Consider the following 22021-nt stretch of genomic DNA (forward strand, 5'->3'; position numbering starts at 1 on the left):
ACATCTACCCTTCAGTGATGAAAAGTCAGCTGCTGTTTTGGGGGGAATGCAAAGGCCAGGATCTTTGTTGAATGACACAGAGTTCCTGGTCTCTTGGTAGATACTGCAGTGGCCGGCTTGTGTGACCCCATGGGTCACACAATTATCCAATGGTGCGGCAGGTGAACTGATGTTGAGTCCTAGGACACTGCACAGATCATTAATACAAGAGGGAGGCATGTACAAATGTTAGATGCTTCCTGCTGCATTACCATACTAGTGTATCACTGATGCCTCTATGAAAGCAGCAGCAATAACTCTTCTATTCGTATCTAAAATCAGTCCCATCACTTCCTATCATGGTACCCCAATGTCACAGATTATGCAAAGGTGGTGGTGGTCACGAGGTGCCAGAGATGGACAGAACCCCATTGTGAAATTTCTTACATCAACATCCTGCCTCTTGAGCAAGTCCTCCACCTTAGCAACATCTCCATTAGCAGCAGCTTTCACCAGCTCTTCATTAAGATCTCCAGATTCTTGCGTTTCAAATAGTTTCTTTAAAAGCTGTGACAATCTCTCTATGGAAAAAAAATAAAAATGGCGTCAAACACGCAGATTATGGTAACAGAACACTTAATCAAAGAGCATGGAGACTTTTCCACAACTCTCACAGAGCTTACATTTTGCAATTAACAGCTTAGTTTAGATAAATGCCAAAAAATGTGAGACATACCCCCGGTTGCGCTACTTATTGCTGATCCAACAGAAGCCACTTTGGAAACAGCAGTTGGGTTATACGTCCAAGAGGTTCCACAAACTTCCACCTTTAGGTCACTGTCAGAATAAATCTGTTGTACTCTTCCAACTTTACCTAAAGTCTAAAAAAAAAAATAACAACACATTTTGTCATAAGACACAGAACATTTAAAGCAACGTATCTATGTAAAGGGGATTCCTATAAATCAATGTTATACATGATCTTTTCAAACAACATTACACAATTTATATAAAAAAACAAGGCTCCAGTTTAAAAACAGGAAACAGTGCTCGAAAATCACATCAAATATACAACTTTGCAGGGGTTTTTTTGTTTTGTTATTTTTAAAGGTTTAGTATATTGTGCTGCTCAAAAACATAATCATGTGGCAAGCAACATTTTGTTCTGAATAAGCTTATAATGACCAATGAAACCTGAGTATAACACCTTACTTATATACTAGTGAGCCAATTTATTAAGCCTGGGGAAATTATAAAGTACCCGCTGATAAACACACAGAATTGATGGGATAGATGGACCTGTTATACTGTGTATTGGTAACAGGCTCTAATACTCCTTTATACAAGTAGCTTCTGCTCAATTAACCAGGTCATCACATTTATTTTGTTATACACTTGAATGAAAGGACGGACATCCTCCAAACCACTAGGGACACACATGCCATGGCCAAAATGGAAGAATTTATAGAACGTTTACTTATCTCCCAAGCAGGGAGAGATCAGAGGAAACGTTGGAAGGCATAGCACTGTGGAAAGTTCCTAGGAATGGCGCTCCTAATTTGTCTCCAGAATAAGAGAGAATCTTGGTAATTTGTTCCTCTTACTTGTGGCCATGTTTTTTTTGAAGAAGGCTGAATCCTATCAACAGCCAAAAAGACTATGTAGAAATCACTCTCGTGTAACAATCTGCTTTTGACTTAAGTAACCGACTATTGCATCCTCCTGGCCTGTGAACGGAACACTGAAAAGGACAGTGTTTTTTCAGCAAAGATATAGGATTTGCTACTTCTAACACCATAGCTCTGCCCCCAGTGATTTATGAAAGCCATCTTGGTTTTGCTGTCACTGATGCTTCCCTAGTTACTATTACTGTACACAGACTCGATCTGGCCCAGTGGGAGACCAGGGTTTTCACCTGGAAGGCCCAGTTATTTATTTATCAATCCCACTTTTTTAGGTGGGCGGGTGGGGGGACAGGGACTTTTATTCCCTGTCCCCCTCCCAGCCAGCCCGAGCAAGGCTGTACTGCTTTCCTATATAGATTTAATTAATCAATTCATGTAGGTGGAGTTTCTCTTCATTTTTGAGACTGTGGGGTATATGTATGATACAGTGATAAGCGAGCCAGAGGAGAAGTGGTCTATGGCAACCAATCAGTTGCTCTGTATCATTTTATATTATGCAAATTATAGATTTCACTTCAGTGCTGATTGGTTGCCATGGGCCATTTCTCCTCTGACTCACTCCTCCTCCCTTATCACTTCTTCATACATCTACCAAAGTCCCTTACAATATCCTTGTGAGGAGAGGAGTACTCCAGCATGTATTATTGTAGTTTTTTTTCTCTCTAGACATTTGTTAAATGTCACCACCAGATTCCACACTACAGAAGACATTATTTCATAGGAAACTTTCTGGATGAGAATATCTTCAAAACCCATACTTGGAAGAGCTTAGAATTAGGTACAGATACAGGGAAAGAGGAGAAGCCACATTATATAACATTTGGTTATTTACATGCCTCTACATAAGGTAGAAGGAAACTACCCCATCATAAGCCTGCTATTCTTAGCAAATGACTCAACTGAAATAATCTCAATGTGAAAGTAAAAGCCCCATGAGAGAATATATAGGAACAAATATTCCACTTTCTATAACTACGAAGAAAAAAGAAAAAACACATTTTAAGAACTTAACACATTACAAAAAAACGGGAATTTGGTACTTTCGGTAATCCTTTTCTCTGAATCCACAGGGGACACTGGAGTGATACTTACAATGGGTATAGATTTGTAGTCACTGGGAAGCTGGCACTTTAATAATTTTAATATATGTGACTGCTCCTCTCCTTCTACAAGCCAGTCTTCATAACCTTGCCCAAGTAGCTGGTAAACAATGAAATAAGGGGAAAACAAGAACACACACAAGACTTAAAGAATATATCATTTGAAAAACGAAAAACAGGAACAGCACCGGCCAGTGTCCCCTTTGGATTCAGAGAAAAGGATTTACCAGTAAGTATCAAAATCCTGTTTTCTCTTTGATTCAGCAGGGTACACTACGAAGACAAAGCTCCTAAGTCTGAAACTCTCCTAGCAGAATCCAAAGCTAGAAGCAGGATAACCATCCAAGATAAATATTTCAATGCCACCAACACCAGAGGTTCAAAAAAGAGACAATTGTAAGAAGGAAAGAACCAAATCCTAATCCAACCGGGTAGAAAGAGTTGGGAATGGTGATTGCCACCGAGTTACCCCCCGAAAGATGGTTTGCAAGTCTATCAACTGCACAAACCTCCTAGAAAAAAAAAATAGAAATGGCAGAAACCAGCAGATAAACTTGCCTGCAGGAAAAGGAGGAGCCGAGATGTATTGAAGGTCAGAGGGGAAAAACCTACCCTAACACCAGTAATGTAATTTTTGAAAATATGATGATAATGACAGGATGTAACCTCTTTACGGGCAGCATAGGGATCACAATAGAAGTAAGACTTCTCTTCCTCAGGAGAGCTTGTTCAACAACAACACCATCCAATGTTAGACAAACTGAGACTCCCAAGGAGCTGCAAGCGCATCCACTGCGTCAGGATCCCCAGAGTCGCATAGGTACAAGGGAAGCTTGTGATTGTTCCTAGAGGCCTTGATGTCAAACCGAGAAAGACCGCACTTGCGAGTTAACCAAAAGACATAAGGGTGCAGAGACCCTTCCCCTGGATCCATGTCCTGCTGATTAAGGTAGTCGGCCTCCCGTTTCCATGGAATAAACATAGCCAACAGAGCGGCTACCCTGGCACGAGCTTCCCTCTGACTGACCACCGTTTTGGATTGGAGGTCGGACTGGAGTCTCCACTTGCCCTCTTCCATCTGAAGCTGCTTTGCTGTGATGTGTAATCCAAGCGAGTTTTATTGTCTTCACTTTGTAAGTGCATTTGTATATTAAACTACTTGTGGTAAAGAAGGAATTTACACTATCTGCTTCTTTTCTCTCCCATCTCCAAAGTATCACATTTATTTGGGTTATGAGAAGTTATCCTTATAGGTCTGGACATTGAATCATTATCACAATGGGCAGTATTCAATGAGGCTGATTCGCCATGTTTTATGGCGATTTTGTGCTATTTTCCTGCTGTAAGGCGATTTTTTTTTTACTAAAACGGTGAATTCAATGACCAGATGGCGAATAATTTTAAGGTTTTTATCGCCATGATTCACCGAGTAGCAATCGCTATCTTTTTATGGTGAAGTAGAACTTTTGGTACTTGTGAGTTATCCGGGCTGCCGATTTTTTCATCGCGCCCGAAATCGTGGGCATCGCGTCGGTCGTGGCCGTTATAAGGAGCCGTGACGCGATGCCCGCGATTTCCCATAGACAGTAATGTTAAAAGACACGATGGACACGATTTCCGACACGATTTCCCATAGACAGTAATGTTAAAAGACACGATGGACCCGATTTCCCATAGACAACAATGTTAAAATAAAATGACAATGTGAAATTGGCCAATATGGGCATTTCACATTGGATATGTTTTAAAAAAAAATGTTTCATGGCTCCCCACCACCGTTAACGCCACCCCGCTATTGACGCCAACCCGAAGCGTGGCGAGCGCAGCGAGCCCGCGAGGGGCGGCGGTACGCGTCCTCTGACCTTTTCATACCCCTACTATCCACTAGGGCGTGGAGTGAGAATAGAATAGTGTGGCGAGCGCAGCTAGCCACCGAGCCCGAAGCGTGGCGAGCGCAGCGAGCCCCGCGAGGGGATGCGGACACCTGTGAAGCCCGCAAGGGCACGCGGATACCTGTGAAGGTATCCGCTTCCCCTCGCGGGGCTCGGTGGCTCGCCACACTATTCTATTCTCACTCCACGCCCTAGTGGATAGTAGGGGTATGAAAAGGTCGGAGGACGCGTACCGCCGCCGCTCGCCACGCTTCGGGTTGGCGTCAATAGCGGGGTGGCGTTAACGGTGGTGGGGGGCCATGAAACATTTTTTTTTAAAACATATTCAATGTGAAATGCCCATATTGGCCAATTTCACATTGTCATTTTATTTTAACATTGTTGTCTATGGGAAATCGGGTCCATCGCGTCTTTTAACATTACTGTCTATGGGAAATCGTGTCGGAAATCGTGTCCATCGTGTCTTTTAACATTACTGTCTATGGGAAATCGCGGGCATCGCGTCGAGGCTCCTTATAACGGCCACGACCGACGCGATGCCCCCGATTTCGGCTAAATCGCGGGCATCGCGTCGGTCGGGTGTCCTTAAGTTAAGGACAAAATCGGCAGCCCGGATAACTCACAAGTACCGAACTTTTAAAATAAAGTGTTTTGTTTTTTACATTTGGTGTCAAAAAAATCGGGAATTTTAGTCTGAGGAGGGGCATGCTATTTTTATTCATGTGCTGAAAGCACATGAATATATATTTAATTTTCTTTTTTTTACACAGAGCAGCCAGCAGGGGGCCGGGAGCCGAGCCGCTCATTAGATATTCATATATTCACTGCACCCGATCATTACATATGCAGGATCGGGTGTAGTGAATACCCAGTCCCCTGTTGGCTATCCCGGGGGGCAGCCTGTGCTGCCTGGCTCCCGGGGAGCCCACCTCCCCCCCCAACAAACGTTCTGGGGCAGGCAGGGAGGCTTCCATCTCCCTGCCTGCCGCCGTCCTCAGGCTCCCTGCGGCATCGCCGCAGGAGTTAAAATTCGCCGGTCAGGGGCAGTGAGCCCCTGACTCGTTGAATACTGGAGCCGGCAAGGCTCCGGAACGTGGCGGGCAGTGGCGAATGTGCAGCGAATCCTAAACAGGATTCGCTGCACATCGTCAAAATTCTCATTGAATACTGCCCAATATCTGGATCCTAAGGAATGAACTTTAGAAAGGAAGTTTATGGTTATATTCATTTTAATTATCTGGATCACTCATTGTTGGTTACCTTAATAGTGCTTACTTCTGTGTTAATTATCACCTTAGCCCACATGTATTCTTGATAAATTTGTGGATATTTACTCTATTGACAGAGTGTAAGATACATGTTTGGGGTTTATTGCACACCTTGATTGGATTATGGTTTTCTTATATATATATATATATATCCTTGACATCTAATGATACCAAGAAACTCATCATTTCCAAACCTGCAATGACATATCAAAAGGATTCCATCTTGAATTTGTATTTTAACAAGAAAGGATTGAGATCCCTTATTTGTAGGTTAGGGCTTACAAAGCCATTCAATTTTGGTACCAGGAAAATGGCTTGAATAAAAGCCTAGTTGTCGTTGATGCAAGTGGAGTTATTACTCCTGCTAGGAGCAGCCTGTAAATTGCCCCCTTTCAGAGCAATCCTTTTGCCCTGGTGGGAAAATGTTGCAGTGGCTCTGCCACGGCCTCTGAAGTAGATGCTCCCCCCAGGAACTGACCTGGAAACGAGCCAAGGGCCAAAAAGACCAAAAGGAAGGTCCAGGAAAAAACATCTAGGGCAGGGGCTGAAGACGGCAAAAAAGGGAGACATGCAGAGCAGCCTGTCCTCCTCTGGCTAATGGCAAATCTTTAATTACAAATGCCTCAAGATGAGGAATGAGCTCCCAGTGACTACAATCTATACCCATTGTAAGTATCACTCCAGTGTTCCCTGTTGGCTGAGACAGTTAGGTTGATATGAAAACAGAACCTTTAAGGGCTAGAAAACAAATGTATTCAATTAAATGTAACACATCACCTTACTATAGGGAACTTACGGGAAGCATAGCTTCAGCCCATTCTCCATGGCCTCTCTGAAGTAGTTTTATTCTCTCTAGGTCGTAACAAATTTGTACAAGATCGCCCACTTGAAACTGCGAGGTTCCTCCCTCTGCACCTTGAGCAGAGTCCCCGCTACGAACAACATTTGCTTTGGTCAATACAGCTGGATTAAATGTCCACCTAAGGAAGCATAAATAAGATCACAGATTTGTACAACTCTAAAAATGATAAAACATACACATAAGCTAGACAAAACACTTCACCATCCGATCTGGTATCTTTTCACCCAATTCTTATGGATCAGGCTGAGAAATCGGATGAAAAGTGGCCAAATCTGATGTGTTTGACATCTGATCCGATCCCAACATGGGCAGCCTCCCAGCAGCAGGGAATGGGACCACGTGAGATATATATCGCTGTGGGGATTTTAACCAGCAATGCCCAAAACGGTTTATTTTCCAAGTAGTTACTAATTCTGTTACTGGGAAAAGCCACCACACTGCAGATGAAGTCCATCAATAGGTCCTCACAAAGCACTACAGAACAGTCTATAGATTGTAAAGCTAGCAGCAGGGTCCTCCTACCTCTATGCCTGTCTGTTGTTACCCAGGTTGTCCTATCACTGTCTACAATTGTAAACTAAGTAAATAAATACAGAAACCATCTGCAATGTACAATGCACTGGCTTGTCGGTATCTTGGAGCGAGGTGTTCACATCTGGATATACAAGGAGGAGGTTAAAGGGCTGGTTGTTTAAAAGTGCAGTTCTATAACCAGAATTCAAATTGTTCTTATTCAATAATAAAAGCCAACGCAGGAAAAGCTATATACAATAGGTGTGGGAATAATTATCTGCAATTCTGACAATGTCTAGGTTGACAGTCAATATGGCGACTCAAGCAAAAGGCCGACACAAAAGGCACAAGTACAGGTCGACATATGAAAAGGTTGACATGGGTTTTTCGCATTTGTTACATTTTTTGGACGTTTTCCATAATTCACCATTCATGTGGACACTATATAATGCGCCTAGTATCTAAAGTTGCGCTCGCCACTCAAGGGGACGTGTTAAACTATTTAAGGTCCAAGTGCAGACCTGTCATTGTCTACGAGCTATACCACACCCGCAGGTATAATACATTTACCCCACAGTGAGAAATGAACAATAGCTCAGCTGTAACTAGATCTAATTATTGAATATATAAAAGGTGTCATCATTTAATTTAAATAGAAAGTAAATGAAGTTATAAGAGTATCATTTTTATCTTAAATAAAATTCCTACTTAACAAACACTCACACACACACACACACACACACAGTACTATATTCCTAAACTTCCTTGGCTTAATATAACTGAATATTTCTGAGAAAACTGTAATTGTGGACAGATATGTTCCTACACACAATATGCTTCCAAGCTAGTTATCCCATTAAAATACTCTGTAGTCAGCCTGAAGTGGCTGATCACAATAGGCTGCACTCGCAGCTACATGGGTGTGGTATGGGATCCCGACAGTCATTATCCCGAATGGCCGGAGTCAGACAGCATGGCGAGCGCAAAAAAGCCCCTTGCGGGCATTTTCTACGCGAGCCACCTATTCTATTCTCCCTCTATGGGGGTCGTGGACTGTCGTGAACCCGTCCGGCACCCCAGCTACATACAGTAGCAAATGTAAATACAATGTAACATCTGTGGAGATATGGGAAAGGTTACAGCTACATCTACGACCGTAATTAGTAGCCTTTTATTGTAAGCGGTTTAGGAGCATTTTCTAAGCCATCTCACTGCTGCTGCCAGTGGGGCGGGAACACGTGCGCTGCTGCCAGTGGGGAGGGAACACGTGCGCTGCTGCCAGTGGGGAGGGAACACGTGCGCTGCTGCCAGTGGGGAGGGAACACGTGCGCTGCTGCCAGTGGGGAGGGAACACGTGCGCTGCTGCCAGTGGGGAGGGAACACGTGCGCTGCTGCCAGTGGGGAGGGAACACGTGCGCTGCTGCCAGTGGGGCGGGAACACGTGCGCTGCTGCCAGTGGGGCGGGAACACGTGCGCTGCTGCCAGTGGGGAGGGAACACGTGCGCTGCTGCCAGTGGGGAGGGAACACGTGCACTGCTGCCAGTGGGGAGGGAACACGTGCACTGCTGCCGCCAGTGGGGAGGGAACACGTGCACTGCTGCCGCCAGTGGGGAGGGAACACGTGCACTGCTGCTGCCAGTGGGGAGGGAACACGTGCACCACTGCTGCCAGTGGGGAGGGAACACGTGCACTGCTGCCAGTGGGGAGGGAACACGTGCACTGCTGCCAGTGGGGAGGGAACACGTGCACTGCTGCCAGTGGGGAGGGAACACGTGCACTGCTGCCAGTGGGGAGGGAACACGTGCACTGCTGACAGTGGGGAGGGAACACGTGCACTGCTGCCAGTGGGGAGGGAACACGTGCACTGCTGCCAGTGGGGAGGGAACACATGCACTGCTGCCAGTGGGGAGGGAACACATGCACTGCTGCCAGTGGGGAGGGAACATGTGCACTGCTGCCAGCGAGCAGGCGTTTTATGAGTGATGCTAGTGTTATAGTTGTGGAGTAATAAAGCTGCATCTCTGTGATTGGGTTTTGGTGACAGAAGTATTTCAGATGCGTGATAATTGCAAGAAATGCACAGTCCCATTATAGGTGTGTCAAATCATGTGAGTGGGGTACCTGTCATTATGCTTGCCGTCCTCTGAAGACAGATCGTGATGATAGCTTAAATCTGCTTAAGAAAGTGACGCACGCAATGGTGAAAACATCACATTAATCGGTTCTGTGATTTCAGAGTTTCTCTCAATTAGACAAGCAAGCGAACAGACATTCTTTCATTTGTGAAATATATAGACTGTGGCTTCACTGACCTATTTCCACTGGGGTACTGCACTACAATATCATGATCTTCATCGATCCCGCAGACCGTGCCCGTGGTTGTGAGTGTTTCAAACATTCCATCAGTCCAGCCTCCATGACCGTGCTGCAGTGACTGGACAATTTCCAACTCCAGGTCGATATTAACAAGGTCTCCAATAAGCAAACCCCCTGGGTTACGATTACCATTTTGCTCCCCTAAAGGATAAAGCAAGGAAGTTAGAAAAGACATAACACCCTATGAATATTCCTGCTGGTTATGCACTTTCTACACAAATATATGTCAAGGTTATTTCTTTAAAAAAAAAAAAAAAAAAGACAACACTTAAAAGATGACTATCTGTAATGTCAGGATCTATTTTTGATTGCTCTACATTTTCTCACATTGGATACACCTACAAATACAACTTGAAACTAATTCAGAGTAAAAGTGATGTGAATGGTTATAGGACTGTCACTAAGTAACACAATGTAGACTCAATACGCCATGCAGCAGGATATGCTTGGCATGAGGGAGCTGCCGAGGCCAGCGCAACTATGTATACAAAACACAACGGAGCATGGATAAATGCCACATCCACTGCTCCATAGAACTTCATATACAGTCAGAGACTCTGTCGCACACAGATATACAAGTGTCTCATATAAAATTAATCATCAATCTTCTCATGTGTCCTAGTCATATCATATTGTGAATAAGATGGATTTTTCGGCAAACACACCAGACGCTAGCAGTGTCTCAGAGGAATAGGCGCGCCATGGGGGGCTGTTTGCCCTTCTGAAGCAATGGTGAAAGGAGACATCTGTAAAATGGACTGTTGAACATAATAATATTCCCAGGAAAGACAAATAATACCCCTTTCACACCATAAATGCAGAGACAAACCCGGGAATTACAATGGGCTTTTTTAGGCTCACATTAGATTATTGATTATTAATAATTAAGACACAAAACATTTGTAGTGTTTCAGCCTTTGTTTACTTGTATAAAACAAATTAAAAGGCATATGAAAGCATCTTCCCCTCTAATGATTAATAGCTCTCTCACCTCCTCATTTGTCCAAGACATGGCACACATTGCAGGCTTTCAGGGGTTAAAATGCACTTCTGGGGTCTGTGGTGCTACAGAACATGCACAGTATCTCCCTGCACGCTGTATTCTGTCTCTGGGCATGTCTGTGAGTGTCCACCACAACAGGAAGTTGCCCTGCTAGCAAATCAGCACTAGCAGAGGCAACACGGGAAGCAGGGACATGTCCCTGCACCTTTCACACCAGCCAGTAACCCTGGAAGGACCCGGGAGCAACCCTGCTACCTAGCAGGGTTGAATTGCCGGCAAATTAACCCGGGAATTTGTCACTGGAACCTTTCACACCATAGCTAGTCCCGGGTTGTTCCCGGACCCAACCCGGGAATTTAGGCTGGTGTGAAAGGGGTATAACATGGCAGCTATGACTAAATAGGCTGTCCTCACAATTGTCTGAGGAATGAGTGACGAAACAGGAAAAGGTGTAATTTCCTCCACAAAACCTTTCCCATGAGCATCACAAAGGATTTTTTTCTTTTATTCACTAACAGTGACTGCTTTGTTGTCTACTACTGTACATTCACATAACTTGTGAACGTAAATAAAGAAATTATCGATCGGGTGTAAAAGGAAATTTGGTTATCTGAGATATTATAATGGTGGAATGAACGCCCTGTACTTTTATAAACAAGTGCTCACATTTAGAAATTTTAATCACCATAACTTTTTCATTTTTACCTAACCATATAAAGTAATTTGCGGTACTTGTTGACTAGAACGGCCACACCGATGTTGATCGGGTCGGTCGCATCGCATGCGACCAAATCGCATGCGATGCGACCGACGCGATGGTCCCGATTTTTACATTGATTGAAATGTGAATAGGGTCCCTGGGACCCTATTTTACATTGGATTCAATGTAAAAGTCTTCCCAGACCCCAATTTTAACCCCCTCAACGGCACCCCACGATTGACGCCAACCCAAAGCGTGGTGAGCGTAGCGAGCCCGCGAGGGGCGGCGTTACGCGTCCTCCAACTTTTTCATACCCCAACTATCCACGTCGGCATGGAGTTGAGAATATAAAGTGTGGCGAACGTAGCAAGCCACTGAGCCCGAAGCGTGGCGAGCACAGCGAGCCCTGCGAGGGGACGCGTATAACTTCACAGGTATACGCGTGCGCTCGCCACGCTTCGGGCTCGGTGGCTCGCCACACTTTATATTCTCAACTCCACGCCGACGTGGATAGTAGGGGTATGAAAAGGTCGGACGACGCGTACCGGCGCCCCTCGCGGGCTCGCCACGCTTCAGGTTGGCAACAATCGTGGGGTGACGTTCACAATGGGGGGGGGGGGGCATATACAATGAGGGCCCATTTCCCATTTTTTTCCTGATTACAATGTTAAAAATATTTTAACATTAAACCCTATGGCAAAATCGGGTGCATCGCGTCGGTCGCGTCGCGTGCCATGTTAATGCACCGGACCGACGCGATGGACTCGATTTTGCCTTTGCCGGCAAAATGTACCTGATTTCAAAGGAAATCAGGTCCATCGGGGGTAATCGCGTACCTTAAGTTAAGGTACACGATTACCCCCGATGGTGGCCGTTCTAGGAAACAAGGGTACTTGTGAGTTATCCGGGCTGCCGATTTCTAAATCGGGTCGGATCGGGCACATCGCATCGCATCGCATGCGACCATCGGATGCGATGCGATGACCCGATTTTTCCATAGGAATCAATGTTAAAATGGACTGAGTCCATTTTAACATGGAATTCAATGGGAAAAAGGGGTCCTTTTCATACCCCTACTATCCAAGTGGGCATGGAGTTGGATATAAACCTGTGGCGAGCGTAGCGAGCCACCGAGCCCGAAGCGTGGCGAGCGTAGCGAGCCCCGCGAGGGGACACAGAATACCGCCCCCTCGCGGGGCTCGCTTCGCTCGCCTCGCTACGCTCGCCACAGATTTATATCCAACTCCATGCCCACTTGGATAGTAGGGGTATGAAAAGGACCCCTTTTTCCCATTGAATTCCATGTTAAAATGGACTCAGTCAATTTTAACATTGATTTCTATGGAAAAATCGGGTCATCGCATCCGATGGTCGCATGCGATGCGATGCGATGCGATATCGCATCGCATCGCATCTGATTGTATGCCTTAACTTAAGGCATACAATCAAAAAATCGGCAGCCCGGATAACTCACAAGTACCGAAACAAATACCTAATTTGCTTTCACTGTACATTAATATACACTGAACCTTTTCGTGATCACATTTCTAGACACATAAATGAATAAATATTTTCTTGGATAGATTCTCACTGAACTTTTTGTAAAAAAAAAAGCCTTGTGAAAATAAAAGAGGCCACTGCAATAGGATGCAGAAACAGTTCAGTTTAGAATTATTCTGTTATGGTGTACTTCATTCACTACTTATTTACACAAAGGGGGGTATTCAATGTGCACCGCTATTCCCAATGGGGGAAATAGAGACGGCTCCCTATTCAATGCTGTCTTCACGGCAGAACCGGCCCGACTTCAGAAGCTGTCTGGCCCATTCTGCCTATAATGTCCGTTTTCGCGGCCAGGCCCCCTTTGTGCCGATCGGCAGGCTGGACATTGAATTCCGCCTGCCGTTCACCTGTCGATCAAAACGCAAACGGGAGGGATCGACAGCCGTGATCCTGGATTGAATACCCCCCTAGGTGTCATGTTGCAGTCTGGTCAATAAGGACACTAGACACTATGGTTGGAATCAAATTTAATTGTGCACAGTATTTAATTGGCTCCTGATGGGGGATATGTAATTATTCTGCCAATGGGTGTGAGTGCCCATTATATCTACAGTTGGTGAGCAGAAGTCCCCCTGAAGTCAGGCTTAATTTTATTTATTTATTAACAGTTTCTTATATAGCGCAGCATATTTGGTTGCGCTTTACAAAAGGAGACATTGATACAACAAACAGGGTATTTACAGACAGTCAAAAGGTAGGAGGGCCCTGCTCGCAAGCTATCTTTAGGGCACTAAAACTCAGTACGCCAAGCAGTCTGCACAGGTTTAGCAGCTTCACGCATCTAAAACTTGTGCATTTGAGCTCAACATACAAGATAAGTAATGGGCACCTGCGCTACTCAGGCCAGTCATCAAAACAATTGAATATCACCTGTTGAGCTGAACAAAAACAATTGAAAATTCCTGGTTTTGCAGCCACTTCAGTGCTGCAAAGTGTAAACTGCATTATGCTATTAACTTATAGAAACGGACCCAGCATACAGGAAACGGTTCCTGGACTCAAGACGCTTTAAACTTTAGGACATCTTAATCATAACATCACATTTCCAGCAAATGAAAAGCAATATAAGTAGCAGACACAGAACAGCAGTATTTAAGGCCTGCAGACATAACATAAACCACACAGATTGTAAAGTGTGTGACTGCTATTATGCAGCATGAAGAGGCTGGAGACTGCTTACAGGAGTTCAAGAGTGCACTGACAGAGCTGATTAGTCACATATAGGAACCGCTGGCGTTGGAGAAACTACACTTCTTCAAGACGACTTGAATGAAGCACTGCACAGTAGGGGATAAGATCTATTTTAGGAAGGGGATATTTAAATAATCATTTTTCATATGGGACTAAAAAAATGTTAACAAAAATCATGAATCCGTTTGTTTAGCTTTTAATATAGATTCCCAGCAATATTTAGATTTGCAGGCACAAAGTAGCGAGATAAAGGCTTACCCAGCACAGGACAATGGTCCCGGTAAAATGAACCACCTTTGGCATCTTGTACACATTTCAGGTCAGACTGAAACAAAAAAGTTACACTTAAATAAGAAAAACTGTTAAAACACTTTCTACAATGAATAATGTGAAGTTATAGCCCTGGCAAAAAAGTACAAAACCATGTTTGGATTAAATATTAAACACGTCAGAAATTCTTAATTGTTCCACGCAGTTCCTAGTATACACAAAGCACACAATTATGCACACTTTAAACAGTCCACGTTGCTGCTTTCCGGCACGGATGCCATCATATTATTTTGATGGAAAACAGTTTCTAGGGGACATCAATTACCTGATAACAAAATGTCTCCAGGGCTCCTCACTCACAAAGCACTGAAATATACGAGGTTTAATTTACTGTACTCAAACAGAGCAGACATCAGTGTGCTCTCTGAGCAGAATCCCGCACACCGCACCACTTTACACACTACAATATGGATGAGACCGCAAAGCACAGGGAACGCACCACTCGCCGACAAGCCTATTTATAATGGTCACCGGTTCTCTCTACACAAGCATATCCTGTGCAGAAGGTATCAGCACACAGTTTGCTTCAGCAATGATAAAAGAATCAGCCATCAGGATACGCAAGTCTTTATTTACACTTGGGTCATTTATGAACACTGGTCCAATGGAAATAGGTGGTGTCGCCTACACTCAGCTGACCAGAAACACTTACATTCTGATCGGTAGCAAAGGAAACACTACATTTGTTGCACTAGTTCTTTGAAATTCCCCCGGGAAACGGTCACTAGGTCGACTTGACTGAAGGTCGACATGCAGGCAGGTCAACATGGGTTTTGTTGACTGGCCATTTGTCGACATTCAAAAGGTCGACATGGGGGTTTTCACTGTTTTTGAGCAGACGTGCTGACAGGCGGTATTTCATGCTCTACCATCCTCTAGGGCAGGCATGTCCAACGTTGGCCCTCCAGATGTTTTGAAACTACACATCCCAGCATGCTTTGCAATAGTTTTAGCATTCTCTAATAGCAAAACTGTGGCAAAGCATGCTGGGATATGTAGTTTCACAACATCTGGAGGGCCAACGTTGGACATGCCTGCTCTAGGGAGTAGTGGGAGAATAAAATAGTGTGCCGAGCATAGCAAGGCACCGTGTCCAAAGCATGGTGAGCACAGCAAGCCATGCGAGGAGACACATTGTAACGTTTCAGGGTCCATGTCAACGGTGTCGAAATTTGGGACAAAAAAAAAAAGTGAAAAACCCCATGTCGACCTTTTGACTGTCGACTTTCCCCATGTCAACCTAACCCATGTTGACCTTGTTGCTGTCTGTCCAATGATCCATACCCAATGCACCAGACACACATAAGCAAAGAAAACTGGAACTACTGTACATAACCCCAAAAAAATAATATATATATTTTTTTGCTCTCCTTTAAAAAAATAAACTAAAGGCCTAAGCAGGATAAAAGGAATCACGTTTTTCATGCAAGCATTAATGTCCAGTTATAATCAGGGAGCTATAATTCAATTAAGATGTACACAGCTGGCAGGGTCAAAGAGCACAAGCATACCCTGATTTCATGCTATTGTATAGTATGGTGGCCCCAGATGCATCACAAAAGGGCTGGACTGCTGCACCCAAGCTGGCAGACGGATACGACAAAAGAACTAACAAAAAGCCATAAAACTAAGCCAATCTCTTCACCTCACCACCTCCAAGCAATTCTAGGATTTGTTGTTTGATTTTAAACCGCCTACCATGCCTTCAAATCCAACTCTGTAAAGGTTTTTAGCCCCATTGTCCCAGAGGACATAGGCTGCGCTGTGTGGGCTTGATGCACTCCAATCTTGGATCTCTGTAACCTAAAAGGTAATAAAAAAAAAGGTCAGAAACATTCAAATACACCTCACAAAAAAAAATTGTGTCTTAAATGCTTTCTATTTTAATTATTCAAAAGGAAATTAAAATGTGTGATCAGAGAAATAAAAATACTCATGACCATGTATTTGTAAATTGTTTCATTTCAATATTTAACCTAATTTATATCCAATATATCTGAGGTTCTCAAAGTTTGCCCTCAGGACCCCCCCACACAGTGCATGTTTTACAGGTCTCCTAACAGAATCAAGTCAAATAATAAGCTCCACCTGTGGAACTTTTAAAATGTGTAATTGAGTAATGAATGCACCAGTCGGGTGACCTGGAAAACTGTGCGGGGTCCTGAGGACCAAGTTTGAGAATGTACTGCAATATAGGTGCTGCTCTTCCATTCAAGAGTACAATTCTTGACAGGCTTCAAAGAGTGATCAACAGTTCTGTCTAATGCTGGGGTAGCCAACCCTAGTCCTCGAGAGCTACCAACAGTGCATGTTTTGCAGGTCTCCTCACAGAATCACAAGTGAGCTAATTAGCTCCATCTGTGTATCTTTTAAAATGTGTCAGTGATTAATGAGTGCAGCAGCTAGGTTGTCTGGAAAATGTGAACTGTTGGTAGCTCTCGAGGGCTAGGTTTGGCTACCACTGGTCTAATGTATAAACTAGGCTCTCTCTCCAACACTGCGAAAGGGTAGGGTGCAAGTTTGATGCTATAAACTGTAATTGCATCTGTTATTGTACAGAAAGATCACATGTACTATTTAATTGCTTTGCAGAAAACACAAGACAATTGGGGTTTATCCACAAGAGGGTTTTCTCCTGTGTTCCAAAGAGAATGCAGTGTATGAAAACAGACTGGGAGATAGCAAGCCAAAGATATAATGAAATATGTGGCTCAGAGGTTATCACAAGAAAATGTTTACATCATTTGCTGGCAATAAAGAATGGTACAGTATTCTATGCCAAACTAGTTAGATGCCTAAAAATGATCGGCATACACTAGATCGACATTGTGCAGTATTCAATGCCGGTGCGAGCGGCCGGCGAGGGGGTTAAACTGCGAGGATCACAGAAAACCAGTGATCCTCGCAGTTTAACCCCCGCGCCGGCCGCTCGCACTATGCAACGTTCCGGGGGAATCCTCGCAGTCACAGAACTGCGAGGATTCCCCTAAACTGCGAGAGCCGCGGCTAGTGCAGCAAACTAGCTGTAATTAGCCTCGGCTCTCGCAGTTTTTGGAGGCACATTCGCAAATTCCCCCTCGCTCAAAAAAAGGAGCGAGGGGGAATTTGCGAATGAGGGGGGGGGCAGTTGAATACTGAGAGGGTGAGCGGTGACTGCGAGCAAAAAGTCCTGCTCGCAGTCACCGCTCGCCCACGGCATTGAATATATGCAATTGACAGTAGGTCAATACAAGCAAAAGGTCAACATGAACATGGTCCATACTTTACCGTCCTAGTGGACAGAGGAAGAAAATAATGCACAAGGCTTATACAGTGTCCATGTCGACACTAAACAATCCACAAAAAACTTGTGTGTCGACCTTTTCACTGTCAACCATGTTCCTGTCGATATTCTCGTTGTGTTGAATTTTTGTTACATTGATCTAGACCATGGGTCTTCAACCTGTGGCCCTCCAGAGGTTGTGAAACTACATGTTCCAACATGCATTGCCACATTTTTTCCTATAAGAGCATGCCAAAAACCCTCATGGCATGCTGGGATATGTAGTTCCACAACATCTGGAGGGCCACAGGTTGAAGACCTGTGATAGATGTCGCAGTCTATTTTTATGCGCCTAGCCGCGGTCGACCATTCTTGGTGGACCAAGTCAATGTCAATCTAGACATCGCTGATCTTCTATACCAAAAGAAACAGAAGAATTATATACTAAGGGGCCTATTAATCATAGTAGTTACCGGGGGCTGAGATAATTCGGTATCACACTTGTGTGAGAAGTGGCGTTTGAACACAAAATTCACTGGAACAATCCAAAGTTGCTCCGGTGCAGAGAAACCTGTCTCCGCTATTCCTTCACCGCTACTTGACTTGGCAGTGATACTGTGCATGCAGGACATCTGGCAGAAGGAGTTTAACCATGAACTAGATTCCCATAGGAAAGAACGGGAAGCAGGAACAAACGCCATCTGAAGATGGAGAAAGTTTCCACAGACAAGCTCCGAAAATATAGAATTTTCAGAGATTGATGAATTTAGGTCTCCATGATATAGTACGGGCTCAGTGGTCAGATTAGGACTGTAATGGGCCATACACACTGGGTGATTTTGAGCTGAAAGTATTACCAGCAGATGAGCGGCTTTGTGGACGGCTTTGCATAGCGCTGTGCTATGCAAAGCAGTCAGCCCCCTGCTGACAGCGCCGGACAGGGGGAAAAGCCCCTCAGTGTGTATGTACTGAGCGGCTTTTCCCCGGCGATGACAGCAATCATCACTGTCCATACACGCTGGGTAAAATCGCCCAGTTTGTATGGACCTAAAAGGTAAGCAGGAGATATATTAGTTAAAAGATTTTAAAGAGGGGGGGGGGGGGGAAACATACTACTTGAATTTGTAGGAAAGTATAAAACATTTTATGCTCTGCTGTATGCAATGCTGTGCAACCAGTAATATGCAGAATGTAATGGTAACATTTCCCATTAGTGGAAGCTCCTATCATTGAGTAAAAGTGTGTGGCTGGCTTATGCATGCACAGTGAGATCACTTATTGCTGCACTACATCTTATATAGAATATTAGAACATAGGGTACTTCTTTACTTTCACGGCGCCAGCATGGCGCCGCGCGTCAGAGCCCCCTTGCGGGGCGCGCTACGCTCGCCCACGCTGCGGGCTCGGTGGCTCGCTACGCTCGCCACGCTAATTAAAATCAACTCCATGCCAACATGGATAGTGGAGGTATGAACTATCCATGTTGGCATGGCGTTAACTTAGTTTATTTTACTTAATTAGTGGCGAGCGTAACCCGGAAGTACGCCTGGCGCCGTGAAAGTAAAGAAGTACCGAACATAGAAAAAAAAATGGTAACTTAAAACTATATCTCCATTTTGTAGAACAGCATCCCAGCCTCCTGTATGGAAAGGGATTAGTCATATACCAATAACAACCATGCTGAGATTTACAAATGATATTCCACTGACAAAGCAATGGGAACACTGAAGATGCCTGGTATAATGTGTTACACCTCTGTGCAGTATGCCCTGATAGTCAGCTCCCTCTCTGTGAAGACACTTTGTCATAAGTAGCCCTGCTGGTGCAGACTGTGGAGATACCAGAAGAGGCACCTCTACCATTCAGAATGAGGTGATGGCGAGTGACTACCACAGAACTAGCCTTTTACACTGCATCATTTGTAAAGGACCATACACACTTGCCGATTTTCAGCTGACAATCGTTCAAAACAGCAGTTTTGAGTGATTTTCAATTGAAAATTGGCTAGTGTGTATGCCTCCCAGATTACCAACTAGTGATGATGTGCGCGCCCGCACAGGCCAGCAATGTATATATTATTGGCACCACTGGGCACCAATGATTATTAATTTGCTTGCTGCCCACAAATAATTATGAATTAGCCAGTAATATATACATTGCTGGCACATGCAATGTATATTTTACTGGCATCACTGCCCACCAATGTTACTTACAAGCCAGCAATATATATATAATTTAGGGCCAATGCCACCATTAGACAGCTCTAGGCATCGGCCTAGGGCACCGGCCACTGGAGGGCGCCAGTCTGCAGCAGGGACTGGAGAAGAGAGGTGAGTGGCCCCGGCAGCCTCAGATACCAGGGAAGAGGGGTCAGGTCCTGTATGGTCACACAGGGTGACAGGGGAGTGGGCCAGCGATTATATGGGTGCACATGGAAATAATTTTATTTATATAGCTCTTTCTCCAACAGGACTCAAGTAATATGGAAGAGGGCTCGAACGGGCGCTCAGGGTGACAGGGTAGAGGGATCAGGTATTAAATGGGTACACAAAGTGACAAAAAGAGGGGTCAGGTACTTTATGGACACATAGGGGTAAATTTACTAAAACTTCTCAAAATGAAATGAGGTGATGTTGCCCATAACAACCAATCAGATTTTGTCTATCATTTCTCTATTGCATCCTAGAAAATGCAACACAGAATCTGATAGGTTGCTATGGGCAACATCACCTCTTTTTCATGTTTAGAAGCTTGAGTAAAAGTTACCCCGGTACTTGTTTCCTAGCACGGCCACAACGATCATAATCGCGGTCATCGGGGGTAAAATCGGGGCCATCGCGGGCATCGCATGCGCAAAAAAATCGGGTGCGATGGGCCAGACGCGATGCCCGCGATTTCCCCATAGAGAACAATGTTAAATGCCTCAATTTACCCGCGATGACCACGATTTCCCATAGGAAACAATGTGAAATGGCTCAATTTACCCAAATCATCATAGGGAACAATGGTAAATGGGCCAAAAACACCCCTGAACATTGAAATGTCCCCCCAAAAGTAGTTTACGCCACCACGTGATCAACGTGAACCCGAAGCGTGGCGAGCGCAGCGAGCCCGCGAGGGGCGGCGGTACGCGTCCTCCGACCTTTTCATACCCCTACTATCCACTAGGGCGTGGAGTGAGAATAGAATAGTGTGGCGAGCGCAGCGAGCCACCGAGCCCGAAGCGTGGCGAGCGCAGCGAGCCCCGCGAGGGGACGCGGATACCTGTGAAGCCTGCGAAGGGACGCGTTTACCTGTGAAGGTATCCGCGTCCGCTCGCCACGGGCTCGGTGGCTCGCTGCGCTCGCCACACTATTCTATTCTCACTCCACGCCCTAGTGGATAGTGGGGGTATGAAAAGGTCGGAGGACGCGTACCGTCGCCCCTCGCCACGCTTCGGGTTCACGTTCATCGCGGGGTGGCGTGAACTACTTTTGGGGGGACATTTCACTGGTCAGGGGGGTTTTTTGGGCTTTCTGGCCCATTTACCATGCTTCCCTATGATGATTTGGGTAAATTGACCCATTTAACATTGTTTCCTATGGGAAATCGGGGGCATCGCGGCTAAATTGAGGCATTTAACATTGTTCCCTATGGGGAAATCGCGGCCATCGCGGGTGGACCATTTAAGCATTTTTAGGCGCACACGACGCGACCGACCCGATTTTTCACGGCCACTAAAATTACCCCCGATGGCCAAGATTTGTGGCCGTGCTAGGAAACAAGTACCGTTACCCCATAATGTTTCAGGGAGAGGGTGTGAGAAGGAACAAGCGTGCACAGGTAGCTGAAGGATGAAGACTGAGTGGAGCAGATGGCTATTGCTAATTTACAAACCATTTCACAACCAGTCTTCACTATTAAACACAACACAGTGACAGACACTTCTACTAGACACACTGTGCGGCAGGGACCGGTTGCCTGGTGATTCTACAAACCCAGAGCCACAGGTTGCCTGACCCTGCTCTATACATTCACTCACAAAGCAAAGACATTAAGAGCACACATGAAAGAAGCTTATTCCTGCACTACAGGTGGGCTCAGCTACTGGTGCCTCAACCTTACCAGTCCCAAATGTCTAGGGTGATGATATAATGTCAGTCCCATGGAGGGTACATAGATGATGATGACCATTGAACCCTCATAGTGCCTGGATGACCACTGTTTTGGGTATAGTGGGTATCTGGATAAGAATTACACAATGCTGGCAGTACTAAGATCAGTCACTACAGTAACAGGAAACATGATGTTTCTACAC

The 22021-nt window shown here is 45.0% G+C and overlaps 1 protein-coding gene across 2 annotated transcripts in view; it reads right to left on the bottom strand.

The window, feature by feature from the left end:
- MIB1 (MIB E3 ubiquitin protein ligase 1) overlaps window positions 1-22021 on the bottom strand; it is an 83319-nt gene that overhangs the window by 45047 nt on the left and 16251 nt on the right. For both annotated transcript variants that reach the window (XM_083187531.1, XM_083187532.1), the window contains exons 4-9: window positions 16161-16265; window positions 14391-14457; window positions 9612-9816; window positions 6721-6904; window positions 716-860; window positions 427-560 (exon numbers count right to left, since the gene is read on the bottom strand). In XM_083187531.1, coding sequence (XP_083043657.1) covers window positions 427-560; window positions 716-860; window positions 6721-6904; window positions 9612-9816; window positions 14391-14457; window positions 16161-16265 — 840 coding nt within the window. The remainder of the gene's footprint in view (window positions 1-426; window positions 561-715; window positions 861-6720; window positions 6905-9611; window positions 9817-14390; window positions 14458-16160; window positions 16266-22021) is intronic.

This window comes from Crinia signifera, chromosome 5, assembly GCF_055691185.1.
Source record: "Crinia signifera chromosome 5, ASM5569118v1, whole genome shotgun sequence".
Classification (NCBI taxonomy): domain Eukaryota; kingdom Metazoa; phylum Chordata; class Amphibia; order Anura; family Myobatrachidae; genus Crinia; species Crinia signifera.